Source organism: Podarcis erhardii (genome assembly GCF_964252035.2).
Source record: "Podarcis erhardii genome assembly, chromosome: 1".
Taxonomy (NCBI): Eukaryota; Metazoa; Chordata; class Lepidosauria; order Squamata; family Lacertidae; genus Podarcis; species Podarcis erhardii.
In genome coordinates, this window is record NC_138497.1 from 34728616 (window position 1) to 34744772 (window position 16157).

The following is a 16157-nucleotide window of genomic DNA, read 5'->3' on the forward strand; positions in this document are numbered from 1 at the left end:
AAGTGAACGAGACACATCAACGTTTCTAGGTGACATGGCTCTTGACATTTTGGAAAGTTCTTGGATCTGTTACACAGAACTGGAAAAATAGTAGAGATTCGGTTCCAGACAGAATCTCTCCATTGAGCAATCTTTGTCCAAAGTAAATATTTGAATCAAGAAAAGCCATCCAGGAACACTTCAATACACTCTAAAGTTAACACTGGCAATGCTTCCCTTACAAGCAGCTTACTTCTGAAGCCCAGTGCAAAGTCACAAAGAAACCCCCACTCTTAAATTTACAACCACTTTATTTTACAGTATATTTGTGACATATTGGTATTAACCAAAGTTCTGAATTGTTTACAAATATAACGGCTGCCATGAGGCAATTAAAAAGTTCCTCTAAATATTAAATTTGTACATGATTTGATTTTTAACTTAATTCTCCATGTAACATCAAAATTAAAACAGAAAAGAACCAATTTAAGCAAAAATATAACCACTTTCTAGAAATAAATCTAGAAACTCTCAGATTGAAGTTTCAAAAGCATCACTTGTTGCATTAACATTCTCCTTCACTGTAAAAAAAGGAGATCTCATTCTTTTAGTGATGTTCCAGCAAATGGTTAATCAAGTCAGTTTATTAAGGCTTTTTACATGTTATTGAATCCCATCATGCCTTTCATATTTCCAGCAGCACCTTGTTGAAACTGCCGCATCATTGACTGCAGTCCTGCCATGCCACCTGGAATAAAAGAGGAATATTAAATATGGACACTTCAACATTACAGTTTGGAAGAAGCCTAGTAAGATGGAACATTTATATAAGAACCAGTCAACTGGAATCCAAAGAGTTGCACAATTAGTTCAGTGTGTGCAATGTAACTTTTGGCTAGCATTTATCCAACAGAAGCCCTTTGTGTCATATTGCAAACAGGCGACTTTTCATAGCATGCTGTGATATCTATTGCTCTTCAAAGACAAAAAAGAATGAAGATTCCACAGGGCATACAGCATGGAAGGGATAGCTTTGACAGAACAGAACAAAGTGTATTAAGCATAGGTGTGTGCTAATGCTGGTAGCACAAGCTCTCATTTAACAGTTGCTAAAGTACTTGAGCTCTATTAAAAATTTATGGAAGGCAATAGCTGTTTACTCCTGCTCCAATTTGTTTTAAGAGGAAAAATTCAGTTTCAAACTGTTTGAACCCCACAAGGTGTCCTCAGCACTGATATCCGGCACCAATATGCTACTGATAGATAATTTCCATCATTCCTTCTGCAGAGAAACTGAAATTTGGCAACAACAATTGAACTGTCCTTTAAATTTTGAAACATAACCACATAACCATAGGCGTGTAAGTACTTTAGAATTCTTGTCAAGATAGTTGCTTTCCAAAGCAAGTTAGACTTCAGCATTGGACAATGTGAAATTATGAGAATTAAAATAGTTGTTAAATTACTGTACATGATGTACCTATTTTGTTAGCCTCCTACAGTAAGCGGGGGGGGGGGGAGAATAACAATTACCCATATGATGAAGAACTCTGGGATCCATCATCTTTGCCATCTGTTGGTTCAATTTTGCCATCTGGGATGGATTTACGTTCTTTGACATATCACCTCCTTAAAGGGGGGGGGGGGGAAACAGGAGAAGGGGAAAGGGAAATGACAAACCCATCAGAAACATTACATGGTATTTATCCTCTTAGTGTGCTGGCAGTTGTGTATTTTAGAGATAAGCACAAGAAAAGTCAGTAATCTCAATTTTGCTAGAAATCATGCTTATTCACTCTAGAGAACTGGATTGACTGTCTGGCTTGTACAATACTATTAAAACTTATTTGATTGTCTATAGATTGCTCCTTTTCACATTGAGCCTCCACAGCATGGAAAAATATGGCATTTGAATCCAAGACATTATCGGTGAACTGCCCTGTGATCTTTGGCTGCAGGTTGGTATACAAATTTATTAAACAAAACAATGAATCATAGTCTAATTAGAAAAGTCTGCTTTCTTTTCAGAGAGACAAGCAAGACCTATTATCTCTACCACGTTTCAGCTTCATCTCTTAAACAGGGTCAAACACAATTCTCTAGTTCGATTCCAAGGGAAGTAGAAAAATACTGTTTGTGTCTTTTTCAGGACATGTCTATGAAACTGATGTTTTAAAACCAAATTTACATACAGCTTCTCTACACGGCGATGCTCATGTAATCTATTTTTAACATGGGAATTCATAAGCACAAAACATTATTTGTTTTTACAATTGGTCCAGAATTGGGGCTTCTAAAGTTATGCAACTGATTAAATTGGAGAACATGAAAGCCATGCAACTGTAATTATTCTCACCTTTGAAAAGTCCTTTTATGCCTCCCATCTTTTTCACCATTTGTGCAAATTTTGTGTACTGTGTCAGGAGTTCTTGAACATCTCTAGTTGAAACACCAGAACCTCTTGCTACTCTTTGGATTCTTCCTGGTTGTTTACTGAAAACTTTGGCCCCGTCTGTACTATCAAGTTCTACATTAGAGAAGCCATGGGAAAATAAACAATTTATTGTGCACTGTTAAAATGCTGATGAGTCAATTACAGGTTTTTTAGAAGGGCAACCACTCAACATTCTATACTAATAGCTTGGTATTTTAGTTTTATAAACAGTAAAGATTAGGTATAATTCATTTAGGCTTTTATTCTGACAATGTAGTAAGTACACTTCAACACATCGGTCACTCAGTTGCTCAACTGCAAGAAACTTTACCTTGATCATTCATACTGTCCATTATTGTCATCAGTTTCTTTAGCCTTGCCATTGATTCCTGTTCGTTGCCTTTACTCATAAAATCTGTTCCGAAACCTGGGATCATACCCTACAACAATTATAAGTAAATATGAAATGCCATTTTCAAATATATGTAGCATTTTAGTTCAGACTGAATTTTAATGTTTTAGTGCAGAATTTTCTGAACTCAGGAGAAAAAAGAATCTTATCAGACTGCAAAAGAAAACAAGTTTCAGCCATAGTTACCAGGATTTGACTGAAGGGCCCCATTTTCATAATGTTTTGGAACTGTTCATACATATCTCTTAAAGTAAATTGACCTGAAGAGCAAAAGAAGTGGGAGTCAACGATAAATAGTTACATTAAAAAAATTAGGTTGCTACACTCAGTCATTCAAAACACACTTATGAATAGGTGTTTTGAGCTGTTACACAGCGTATTAGTAATACTTTTGGCACAGCTTACCATGTTTTAATTTCTCTATGAGTGCCTCATTGTCATCCAATTTCAATTCATTTACTTTATCTATCAGTCCTTCAATATCTCCCATACCTGTAATACAAAAAGGCATCTTCAGGAGCTAAAATAAAAACCATATGAGATTTTTAAACACTGAAGAATATATTTTTAGAGAGGGTTTTTTGGGTTCTATCGGCAATTAATACATACCAAGAAGCTTGCTGATGAAGGGTTGTGTTTTAAAAGGTTCAAAGTCATCTATATGTTCTCCAGTACCAATAAAAATGATTGGACTTTTAGTGGCAGCCACTCTGCAATGAAGGACAAAGTCAACTGTAAGTCAATTCAACACAGAGCATTCTAGTGTGCAAGATGGATTTTAAATAAAATTTATCATTCTGAATTTGAAAAACGTTAAAAATTGTGAGCCAAATCACAGTAGATACAGCATAAACCTACTTAAATTTATTTATGCTTAAAGAATAGGTAAAGTAGCCTCATCACAATACTTAAGTCACTGGATTCTGCTGCTTGAAAAATGGATTCCACCTTATTAGAGACAGTTTAGCACAGAGCCAAACATGCACACCCCAATGTAACAAGAAGTGGCAATTACTCAATGATTTATTTCCCCTTGAGGGAAAATAAGGTTCTTCAAAATAATATCACCAAAGCAAAGGATTAGCATTACTTTCTGAACAGTTTTACTGTACTCAGCTATTTACAGTCACTGCAGTGCTACTTAGTTCCATAATTAAGTGAAAATATACTTACGCACTGAGTGCTCCACCTCCCTTTGCATGGCCATCCAGTTTTGTTACAATCACAGAAGCAACATCAACTTTATCTTTGAAAGCCTTTGCTTGAGCTTCACAGGCTTGACCAATAGAGGCATCCATCACATAAACAATATTGTCTGGTTGCTGTAAGTATTTACACAAGTAAGAGCAAACAATTAATTTCTCTCTTTCCAACTGCTTTTATATCAGCAAGTATAAAGAAAACACGCAGGAAAGTGTTTTACCATTTTTGCATGTTATCAAAGGAGAAGACAAATCATTTGCAGTACTACACAATGCTAATAATTACTTATAACCAATAATTATTCCGATCTTAATTTTAATATGGAGGCCCAGTTTAAGATTTCCTAAAATTTTGAACTTTTAAAAGTTGGAAGGTTTACAGTGCCCTCAAAAGCTAGTTCAGCATGACTAATAGGATTATTTTGCCATTAAAATCATGCATCTGCAACATATACCAGACTTATCGGTAATAGTCTGCATAAATATAGCCCAGCATCAGTCTATTTAGCTCTGTATTAGATCTGGATCATCAAAGAGAGACCAAGTTGAGGGACTCAATTTTATGACTCCTTCAATTAATACTATTTATTAAATTTGCATACTGTCCTATATCCAGCCTCAGGGCGGTTCACAGGATAAAATCAAAATATAAAACCACAAAATATTTAATCAAAATAAAAACAAAAGCAACCCAATAACCCTCCAACACATTTTAAAAGGGCATAGGATATCAATCAACCAAAGGCCTGGTTAAAGAGGAACGTTTTTGCCTGGCACCTAAAGGTGTATAATGAAGGCGCCAGGCGAACTTCCCTGGGGAGAGCATTCCACAGACAGGGAGCCACTGCAGAGAAGACCCATTCTTGTATTGCCACTCTCCGGACCTCTTGTGGAGAAGGCACATTGAAGAAGGGCCTCAGAAATTGATCTCAAGGTCCGGGTAGGTTCATATGGAAAGAGGCAGTCCTTGAAATATTGTGGCCCTGGGCCATTTAAAGCTTTATAGCTCAAAACCAGCACTTTGAGTTGGGCCCTTCAAAACAGTCCCTGACCCAAAAAGCAAAAATTGTTCATGATCATTTGCCCTATGTTATGCACAGACCCAAATTTGCAATCCTGTGCACACTTACTAAAGAGTAAGCCCCACTGAATCTAGGGATTCATTTTGATAAGGCAGTACGTACTTCAGGATTTCAGCACGACTAATTTCAGCACGGTTGTCAAAACTAAAGCTATTGTGTACAATACTTACTATGGCATTGGCAACTTGTAACATTTCTTCAAAGAGTGAGTCTTCCTGCTTGTGACGACCACTTGTATCGACAATTATTATTTCAAAGTTTTCATTCTTAAATTTTTCAACACCTTCTGATGCAATGATCACAGGATCCATTTCTGTGTAACTGTTCCAACAGGAACACACATGCTTCAGTTACATGGACAATGTTACCAAGCAGATTTCAACGAGATGGTTCTCTGACAGGAAACACCCCTATCACTGTGTGCAATTAAGGGGAGGGGGAAGAGTTCCTCCTTCCTATAGTCAGCAGGTGTCCCAGCAGCCACAGTGCAAGTATGTAGTTGTCAAGCAGACAGCATAAACTGTTGCTATCAGCAGCCTGCTTGCATGGTGCTGACACAGCCCAACACTTAGTAAGGAAGGGCTTCTTTGGCCCTTCACTGCCTCACTGAAGCAGCTCACTGCTTCCACACGCGAACTGCTTCACCAACCACTGCTATTCTAGACTATTTCCTATGACACTAAGAGTCTGCAAATTTTCTGTGCACAATCAAATGTTTTCAAACGCATTTCCAAAGCAAGTTATTGACTGGTTTACAATCCCCACCCCAACACACAAATGCACACACACTTTAAATTTCAGCCTGTAACAGTAGAGGAAAAGGAACGAGCACACTGGGTGCACTATGAGTGCCAGTGCAATGAACGCAGGCTTGGAAACAAAGTTAGGCTAAGGTCCTGTTACTGAAACCCCAACTGACTTCCTTCTGGATGTAAGACATTGATTCCAAGTTACGAAGCTTCTCTCACAGCCATGAGAAGTACTTTAAAAATCAGAAAGAGTGAAATAGTTAAATTCTAGCACGCTCTCTCTCTCTCTCTCTCTCTATATATATATAATGCCCTCCAGATGTTGTGGCCATCAGCCTCAGCCAACATAGCCAAGGGTCAGGGGTGATGGGAGTTTGAAACAACTTCATCTTGGGGGCAGCACATTGACTAATATTGTTCTTCAAATATCATTTCATAATTTTTGCAACAGATCTTAGTTAAAGATACATACCTGCCGTAGAATGGAATTCTTGCTTTTGTTGCGTTCTGTTTTAACTGGTCAAAAGCACCTGTAGAATTCAGACAGTATTTGTTAGCCATGTAGAATATGCACATCTAGTGAAAATGAAATCGCTGGGGGGAAAGTATTTTACCGGCTCTGTAAGTATCTGCACATATCAAGCATGTCTTCCAGCCTTTCCTCTGGTAGTAGTATGCCAACTGTTAATAAAAAATCCAAAGATGTAATGATAGTGTCAAGTTTAGTATTAAGAACTCTCAAGAACATTACATCATGTTTTCATTAGTTTTCAGTGCCCAATAGGAAGACCAAAATGGGCCTTGTGGCACAAAAGCAATTAAAGCTAATCAATATGGTGCATGAGAACAGTAAGGTTCTTTCATTTCAGACTTGCTTACATTTGTAAGCTCTTAGGGCAGAATACTGAGCTGCAGAAGATACGGGTTATGCTGCCTTTATATGACATTTACAGTGAAGTTTTACTGTCATGCAGTGACAGGTGGCTTGCACTATATGCCACTATTTTCAAGTCTTGTCAAGGTATGGCTATGTACAAGATGTAGACTCTATAAAAGGACAACAAAAGTGACCTTCATTTTATGATCTCCTGCAATGATAGGATTAGATCCATCCTTGACCAGAGAGGAACACACTAACTAGATGCCACTCCAGTGCTAAGAGACCTTCTTAAATGGTAATAGTCATGCTAGTGGCTGCAAAGAGATGTTGGAAACTGATGAATGTCATGTCTTTCCCTCTTCAAGAAGCAGCTTCCACTGGATCAACATTCCTTTTGGAAATGAAAGAAGCCTTTCTGTTCATGGACCAGAAGGTCTAGATTCAATCAAAAGTAGTTAAGCTCCAAGTCCCAGAGATCTATCTGTGGCAAATTCTTTATACAAGAAAGATTTTGCCTCGTAACACCTCAATGCACCCCTAAAATTTAGTTCAGTTTTGTTCATAGTCACAAATGTCTATCTGAAAGCAAGCAGTCTATATTAAATATTATGAAGAATGCAAGTTACCTTTGAACATGATGTTGTTTTGCCACTTCCTTGCAGCCCTACAAACATTATGATATTCTGTTTTCCTTTTGTTGGTGTCCAGGCTTTTACTCCAGGATCTACGAGCTATAAAGCAAAAAGTATACATGTGTGCTACGAAGCAAAGCTTCAGAATGACAGTAACACATAAGATTTTCAGTGTGCAGTTTTGCTTGAAGATTTAATATATTTTTCCAGCATCATGGATGCTTTCTTGGAAATCAAAGTAAAACAACGGTAAATGGTAACATTGCCCAGTTCTGTGCCACTCAAAACCCCTCCAATTACGTAGCAGTGATACAAACCAGTGCCAGTGAACAAGTTTAACAAGACCATCCTTACAGTCATTAAGACAGGGGTGGGTAAACTCTGGCCCAGCACAGGTCCCAATTTCTCCCACAAGGTCACATTCCCCACTTGCTCCTCATATATGACATCACATGCAGAGATGGTGGAGACACAGCAGGATCAGCTGTGAGACTAACACACCACCAATCCCTGGAGAAAACGGGCTTGAAGTCTTTGAAGCAGTGTTTCTTTGCAAGCATGGTGCACTAATGTCCCTACAATCATCACCCCACTGTGAAGTCAGGTGAACAGCACATACACCTGCTTTTGCAGTACTCTCAACTGGGGTATTCTAGCTATACAATTGGTATAAAATCCAGTTATTCATTTAAACTACACCATTGCTCCTTTTGGACATCACACTTAATCACAGTTCAAGCTAATCATAGTCTGGAAGTCAACCAGCCATAATTTCAGCTCCCAAATGTGCAGGCAAGCCACTGATTAGAACCATTTGTCTTTCCTCCGCATCTGCTAAGCACTGTTGCTTCTGTGCACAATAGACTCCAGAAGCAGAGCAATTGCTGTAACTACAGTTTTGTCAATATAACCACCACACTAAAACGGAGGTAGCACAAACTTTGGTTTGGTATTAATTTGAGCCACTGTCAACTGTATAAAGGGTATAAAGATGTCGCCAATGCTGGCTAACAAGCTACTCCACTCAACAGATTATTGCAACCCATGTAACACAATGCTTAAGATTATAGCTTCTGCAGTAGAAAGAAATATGTAAAATGAGTAAGAATAAAATCTGCATTGTAGTATAAAGATGTCCCATAACCATTGTTGTTTAATGTCTGTCAGATGCGGGTGGTGGTTGCTCATGAGTAACCAGGCAGAACTCCGACCTGTTTTTTACAGGTTTCATTGGTGCAAACTATTTACAGTGCAGAACCAACAAGTTCATGTCCGTCTTAGTCACTTGCAGAATCCGGGAGTGGCCTCTTCTGGCTTCTCCCCCACAATAAAAACTTAAGACACCCCAAATCTCCGCCTCCCCTCCTTGCATTTCACCCCTGCGCAGGCTGAGCAACGGAAGTGGCGTGCCTGCCTCCCAGCAGCATCTTCGAGCCCTCTCCTTGCTTGGCTGCCCCCTTCCCTCTCTGCTCCACTAGAGGTGTGGCTTTCCCCACCGCTGGGCGAGGAGCTGCTCCTCAGAAGCCTTGGAGGCTCTCTGTATTCCCCTGCCCCCCTCCCCTGTTCCGATGGCAGTCCCCTGACAATGTCTTAGCGAGATTGCACATACCTACAATTAGAATGGCAATGGTCACTCAATATTCATATAGAAATGTGGCAACAACCTTCATATGAGAATGTGAGGTAGAAACAAGGAATGTTTGATCAAAAAAAGAAGGAAACCTTGAGTGCTAGGCTGTATTAAAACAAGCAACATATGGATTAGAAAAACCAAGTGTACTACTATTTAATATATTTTACCTTAACAAGTTCTTTAAAGACAGCATGTTGAATCATTTTCCTTTTATTTAGGCCAGAAGCCATTTCTTCAAGATCAATAGCAGATCTATAGTTCAAACAGAAAATAAGCAATACAAGATCAAAAGCAATACAACAGAAATGTTATGTTAAATTCAATGGGAATTGCATCCAAGAGCATGCTTAGGAGCATGGAGTTATCAAACTTACTCAAAGACCCCCTCTCCCTACAATTTTCAGTAACAGCTGCTCATCATGTGCCCACTCTGCAGGAGGCATGAAGAATGGCAACATAAGAACAGGCCTTCTCAGTGGCGGCTTTTACAGGGAGGCATGCCTGGTGTCATGTTTATCTATTTTTAGGCATAGGCAAAGACTTTCCTCTTTACTCATTTTCAGGCCTTTTTGACCCTTTTTTGTGGGGTGGGATCTGTAAGGCCTATGCTTTATCCATATACTGTAACTGTTTTTAGATTTTCATTATTTGTGTTTATTTGAACTGGCTTGAATGCATGTCGCTTTGTGGATAACAAATATAATAAATAACAGAACAACAATGTTAATGTTAATCAAGTAAAGATGGACAGATAATCAATATAGTATACTTTTGGGCAAAAACATTTGTGTATTCAGAATAGTGTTTTGCTCATCCACATATAAAACAACTAACACCTTTCATATGTCACTCATACGTATTCCATGCACCAAGTAAATTTCATTGCAAGCAGGATTCCAGCTTGCTATTTCAGTTCGGTCTTGGCAGCTTGCCCAGAAGTACATACAGCTACTCATGTCTCCTACCCTTCCCTCCGAGCAATCAATTTGTTATAGAAGTGCTGTATCTTGTATTATTCTGAAGGTCCTGGATGTTAGGACTACTTATAACAGAGTTACTACAGGCAGAATTCAACAGGCAAACTTCTACTTGTGGAACAAGACTTCTCCCTAGCACCACCTCTGCAGCCATATACTCACATTCTAAATCTGCCCTGGAGGCTCATCACCCCCAACTCTCTGGAGCAGATTTTGAGGGTGCACTGCTGGGAGGAGAGGATGGAGAAGTATTGTTGCACAAGAGGAAGTCTATTCCATTTGCATATGGGCAGAGTTGTATAATACCCCATATTTTTACAATGATTGTACTTCGATTTGTGTGGGGCAGATAAGCTATGTCAGAAGAGCACTTATTGAGACATCAGTTATTCCTCTGAAACTAGAAATTGAACTGATTTAAGTTGGGTATTAATTAAGTAGTATGAAGAAGTCACCCATGGCTCTCTCAAGACACAAGCAAGCAAAGATAATCACTGCAGAAAATTGTACATCTTTATGTTATCTTGGTTGGATCACTTACTTGACATTTTCTCTCAGTTGTTTCACTAACTTAATGTTGACATCAGCTTCCAGTAATGCTGTACATACTTCTTTTAACATAGCATTTAAAACCTTGTAAGGAGAAAACAAAGACAATTCAGAAAATGTTAACGTCCTGAATTTTGTTAATCCAGTATTTCAAAGTAAATTACATTTGTAGTAGAAAGTTGTCGTTCAACCATTCCAACAATACAAATTAAGTCTCAGTTAATTAGTTGCCACAACTGCCACACAGTATGTTTTAAGCAGCTCTCACATGTTTCATGATATAGTATGTACAAATTTAACCTTATTACTTTAAGCTTGGGCCATTTTCTTCCAAAGCCAAATTTGATTGTGAAGAGATAATTCTTACCTTCTAGTTAACTATCATCATTACAACACATATGGAAATGCTACGTACCTCTTCATTGATAATTGTAGCATTGCTCAGAGAGCGCAATGCTGAGGTTATTTTTCTCCCAAGATCTGCTAAAACCATTTTGGCAACTTCAAAGACAACTCAAATATGATCTGTAAAAGAAACATTAAAATATCAATGACATATTGTCCCTCGTGAGAACTAAACTTTCAGTATTATGAACATAAAAAAAAAATTAGAAGTAGCACATGAAGATTTTTTAAAAGGTGTGGTACAAAAGAACAAAGCTAATCAACAAGGTACTGAGATAGAAACATGCTCTGAAAATTGTTCTCACTAATATATTTTGATTTTTTCATAGAGTTAACATGTTGAACAATTACAGCCATCATATTTTGCATGTTAAATTATTCAAATATTTAATGCTTCAATGTTTATATAAAATTTATAGCTGCAAAGAAAGACAAGTTCTGTTGAGTTTCCTAAGCTTCCTTTTGTCAAAAGATAAACCTTCCATAATCACCAGATCAAGAACATTTAGACTGCAAACCTATACACACTTGCAAGTCCCACTGAAATCAATTAGGCTGAATTCTGAATATACATGGATGGGACTGTAGCGCACATTTGAAATGCATTTAACTTTCTCGAACATTTTCTAACTATTTTTTTTCAATGTCAACTAGTATTCTTTAAAAAACAGATTTGTGATCATATTCAAGTGGGATTTGTATCTTTCCTTTCAACAGCAGGCCCCCACCTGAACTGCATAAAGATCCGACTACTCTGAGAGCTTCCTCTATTTCAAAAGTTGTTTGCAGCATTAGGAAATGCTATTGCAGAAACATACCTAAAGCCTTTGTGGGCACACAGGAATAAATGCAGTTCTTTGGACCCCAACCTGCGTTGTGCCTCAGCTAAAAGACTATATTCATTTCTGAGGACAGGTAATGTGAGAGGAATCAAATCTTAAGAAAGGAAACAATGAAAGCTATCTAGGTTACTCTGCTTTACTAGATAAATGATGGACTATGGATACAAGCTGTGAGAAAGGTAATAGCATATTTTCCTATGGGAATGAAGAATGCTTAAACAAGTTCTGGATTATGCATCAAGTATTCAAATCTACTACTGGCAAAGCCCAATGTTACAGCTGTATCAATTTTCAAGAGTAAAGGAATCGTAAGTTAACACAACCCACAAATTAACCTGAGCAATCAAATTACTCATGCCAAAGAACGTAAGTACTTGTTGGATCGGGCCAATTCCCCATCTGGTCCAGCATCCTGTTCCCACAGTAGCCAAACAGCTGCTTGTGGAAAATCCATAAACGAGGACTCTCCCTTCCTGCAGTTTCCAGCAACTGGTATTCAGAAGCATTATTGTTCCCATCAAGGCTAGTAGCAACTGATACCCTTATATTTCATGAATTTCTCTCATTCTCCTTTAAGGCCATCCAAGTTGGTCATCACTTCCTCATGTGAGAGTAAGTTCCATAGATTAACTATGTGCTGCATGAGGCCGTAATTTCTTTTACCTGTCCTGAATCTTCCAATATTCAGCTTCCTTTAATATCAACAAGTTCTAGTATTATCAGAGAGGCAGAAAAACTTTTTTCTATCCATTTTCTCTAGCTGATGCATCATTTTATAAACTATCATGTCACCTCTTGCCTGCCTTTTCTCTAAACCAAAAAGTCTCATGTACCGCAGCCTTTCTTCATAGGGGAGTTGCTCCATCCTCTTGTTTTTGTTTCAAAACTTTTCCAGTTCTACAATATCCATTTTGAAGTGAGGCAAGCAGAACTGTACGCAGTGTTTCAAATGTGATCACACCAAATATTTCTATATGTGTGTATAATTATGCCTGGTGTGGAATTTGCCATTTTCACAGCTACCACACACTAGGTCAACGTCTTCATTCTGTATTACCTTAATTATCTGCATATTTTGTCACAAGTAAGTCTTGCTATATTGAGTTAAGAGTTACTCCCAAGTTATTGTGTATGGAATAGTAGCCAAAGGTAAGCTTCTTTGTTTTGGACTGTCTAATTAAAGGCTAAACATCATGCTTCAAATGGCAGGCATTAGAGATAATGGGAAACATTTCATAACCTAAAACAAACTCATCAAATTAGGTTTACTGCAACTATCTTACTTTAACTGATTTCTTTTATGTATAAAAGTAGATACAAATTTGATTCAATTTTAGTTGCTTAATTTAAAATATATCACAGCAATGTCGGGGGTTTTTAACCATTTGAATTAAGCAATATTTTGGTGCGGTTTTTAAAGTCTTTTCAATAACATTTATTATGAAAAATCAAAGAAACTAGTCTATGCTAACTGTATAACCAGAAAACATAAAAACTGGCTGGGATTGGTAACCAGCCTTTGTTTACAGAGTTTTGCTAGATAAGCCAAAAACTGTGGCCTTAGTCCGGCTGTGCATTTGTGGTGCTCCAGACACATTGGCCTCAAAACAGCCAAGGAAGCTCCTGCCATCCTCCTTTGTAGGAAAGAGTATAACAAGCTTCAGCAACCAAGGAGCCAAACCACACTTTCCTTTTAATCTTGGCACTAGGGAGGGGACAGGGAGCACAAGTTCACCAGAGAGTAGAAATGGACTCCACAAAAATGTTAAAAAACCAGTAAGACTTGCATTTCCTCAATAGTTCAGAACAGTATTTGTTAAGAGTCCCTTATCACCAGTAGCAGAAATTGAAACTGAAAGGTAAAAAAATGTGCAACCTTACCTCTAGTGCAGATCATCTTAATTTGTTCAACTCATGAGGGAAACATATGGTTAAACTGGCAAAATATGTCAGTGCAGAAGGAAGCAAAGCTCCCAGTTCATCTCTACTTTTACCTTCAGGTAGCTAGTTCAGCACCTACCCACTATACCTTCTAGTGAAAAGAACCAGCAACAACCTCCATGGATCACAATAATTCTTTATGACTTAGTTCCCTGCTGACTGACACTTCCTGATACCTGCAAATGTGATATCTAATTGTGGTGTCCCACTTACACAATGGATGTCTGCTTGTGAACTTATTCTCCGCCCCACCTGCAGCTTGCCCCAGAGCTCACTGTGTGTATGGAGGGAGGGCTGGATATGGAGGGAGGAAAATTCTGTTGCACCTGCTGGCACCACACTGGAGCTCCCAAAAAGGTACTAAAGATGGGGCTGTTACTTTTAGTAGGTAAGTATTAGCATACTGTTGCAAACTGAAAGAGCTTAAGTGTTCCCAGAATAAAGGAGGAGACCTGGAACTATTTACAGTACGATTTTCTTGGACTACAATCTTAAAAACACTTAGTAGAAAGTATGTTCCAACAAACTTAGAGGGGCGTAATTATAAGCAACCTCATTTACAACTGCACTACCAGTGGCTAAACTTTTTATTTTCACTGTAAACAGATTGCTTTTATTATGTCTTGTGAGCTGCCTTGGAGTCACGGATGTGATAGAAAATTGAAGTGTTTTAAATAATCTACACACATACAGGATTTTTTTAGTTGAACTAGCCATTGATTTCACAGGTAACAAAAAAACTGAAACTAGCTCAAAAACTTTAACAGCTGATGAAATACACCAAACAACTCGGGGCCACTTCACATATAACATTTCTCAAGATGGTTTAAACCTCTATAAAAGAAAAGCTGCTGCATTTCACGAGTTATATATTTTTAAAAGGTCACTGGGAAGCGACTGCACACACAAATTTCCCAACTGAATACTTTTGGTTAAAAAAATGAGTATTTGTGTTGTACTTTGCACTTTCACGGAGGTTTTTTTTGAATGTGGTCCTTTGAACTATGTCGTTGTTAATCTGAATGGAGGCTCAGAATCTGTTTTGAATGTAATAGCACAGCCCTACATCGCGCGGAATGAGAAATAACGAGCATATGGGATTACATACGGAGAAAAGCTTCGAGATTATACAGCAAGGCCGCCGAGGGCTTAAGCAACAACTGTCTCGCCCGATTCAGACTGAGGAATTTTGGCCTCGCCGCAAAAGCAAGTTTCACCTCACCAAGACACCACCCGGCGATCTCCTCCCAAGCCAAGCTGCCCACAGCCCTGAAGTTTGGAGAGATCCAGGGCAACAGCTGGGCAGAACCCAGAAAGGAGCGCCAAGTTTTTATTCGCACCCAAGCGCTGCAGCCACCCGCCCCGTCACAAGACTCACCCAGAACAGCGGCTTCCCCCCTCCTTTTGCCTCTAAAGCGGCGGCGGCCTGGCCCGGCCCGGCCCCGCGACGAGAGCCGCGCGACAGGAAGCCCTCACGAAGCCGTTAACTCAGGCCCAGCACCGGTAACGAGCACCGTCCCCTCCAGTCTCCCCCAGCATAACCGGGAAGAATGTCACGTCACCACTACACGGAGCTTGCGAAGTTAACAGCCTCTCACACAAAAAGGGGGGGAAACACCCCGCGCGCACTTCCGCTTCCGGGGCATTTATAAGACCCCGCCCACTATGAGTCCGGGTATTGAAACCATGCGTGCGCCAGGGAGTGCAGAGGTGGAGGGAGGGTACTGCACGCCCGTAGGGCGCAGCCGGGGTTGGCGAGGTTTCCTTTCGATTCGGAGCTTTAGAGCAATTGTTCAGCAGGGGTTTTAGACTTCTAATCTGTTTTAGTATTTTGTTTTGTTTTAAAGCAGGGTTGAAAATTTGTCTTAGTTTTACTTTTTGTCTTTGATAAACCGCTTTAAAGTTTTGTTTTGTTTTTTTACGTTCCAGCGGTGCATGTGTTTTATGAAATAAATAAGCAGAAAGGAAATGGTATGATGACCTCTTAAGTGTGAGAACGAAAGCGGTTTGCCCCATCAAATGTTGATGTGCGTCATCTGGCTTTAATCTTTATGAATGAACTTTAAGGATTTTAATTTTATTTGCGAACCACCTATATTATGCTTAAGGGTCGCTGGGGTTTTTTTATTTAAAAAAAACAAGCGTCTAGCTATCAAAAAAGCGAGTGTGAACTAAATGCAAATCGCTGTTAAACCCAATAAGGAATTGCTTGTGAATATATTATAAACGTGCTTTTGGAAACTCGGTGCTTCTGTCAGTTCTCGGTCTAATCCTGCCCCAACACTTACGAAGCAACATTTCACCTACTTAAGTGATCTGGTTTGGCACGCTAAGCAAGTAAAAGTTAAAAATAAGCATTTACTTAAAGGAAAGGGGGGCGGGGTGGGAAACAATCATCTTGGATAGAAAACAATAAATGTATTGTGTCCAGTGGCTATTT

The 16157-nt window shown here is 38.9% G+C and overlaps 1 protein-coding gene across 1 annotated transcript; it reads right to left on the reverse strand.

Moving 5' to 3' along the window:
* Positions 1-272: 272 nt before the first annotated feature.
* Positions 273-15301, reverse strand: SRP54 (signal recognition particle 54). Its single transcript, XM_081862827.1, has 16 exons — positions 15096-15301; positions 10945-11054; positions 10522-10613; positions 9171-9255; positions 7365-7469; positions 6473-6539; positions 6331-6388; positions 5280-5430; positions 3999-4147; positions 3435-3535; positions 3231-3317; positions 3012-3085; positions 2745-2853; positions 2336-2506; positions 1513-1608; positions 273-727 (listed from the first exon to the last, which is right to left on the reverse strand). Exons 2-16 carry the CDS (start codon positions 11020-11022, stop codon positions 636-638), a joined length of 1515 nt encoding a protein of 504 aa, XP_081718953.1. The 5' UTR covers positions 11023-11054; positions 15096-15301; the 3' UTR covers positions 273-635.
* Between the last annotated feature and the right edge of the window lie 856 nt (positions 15302-16157).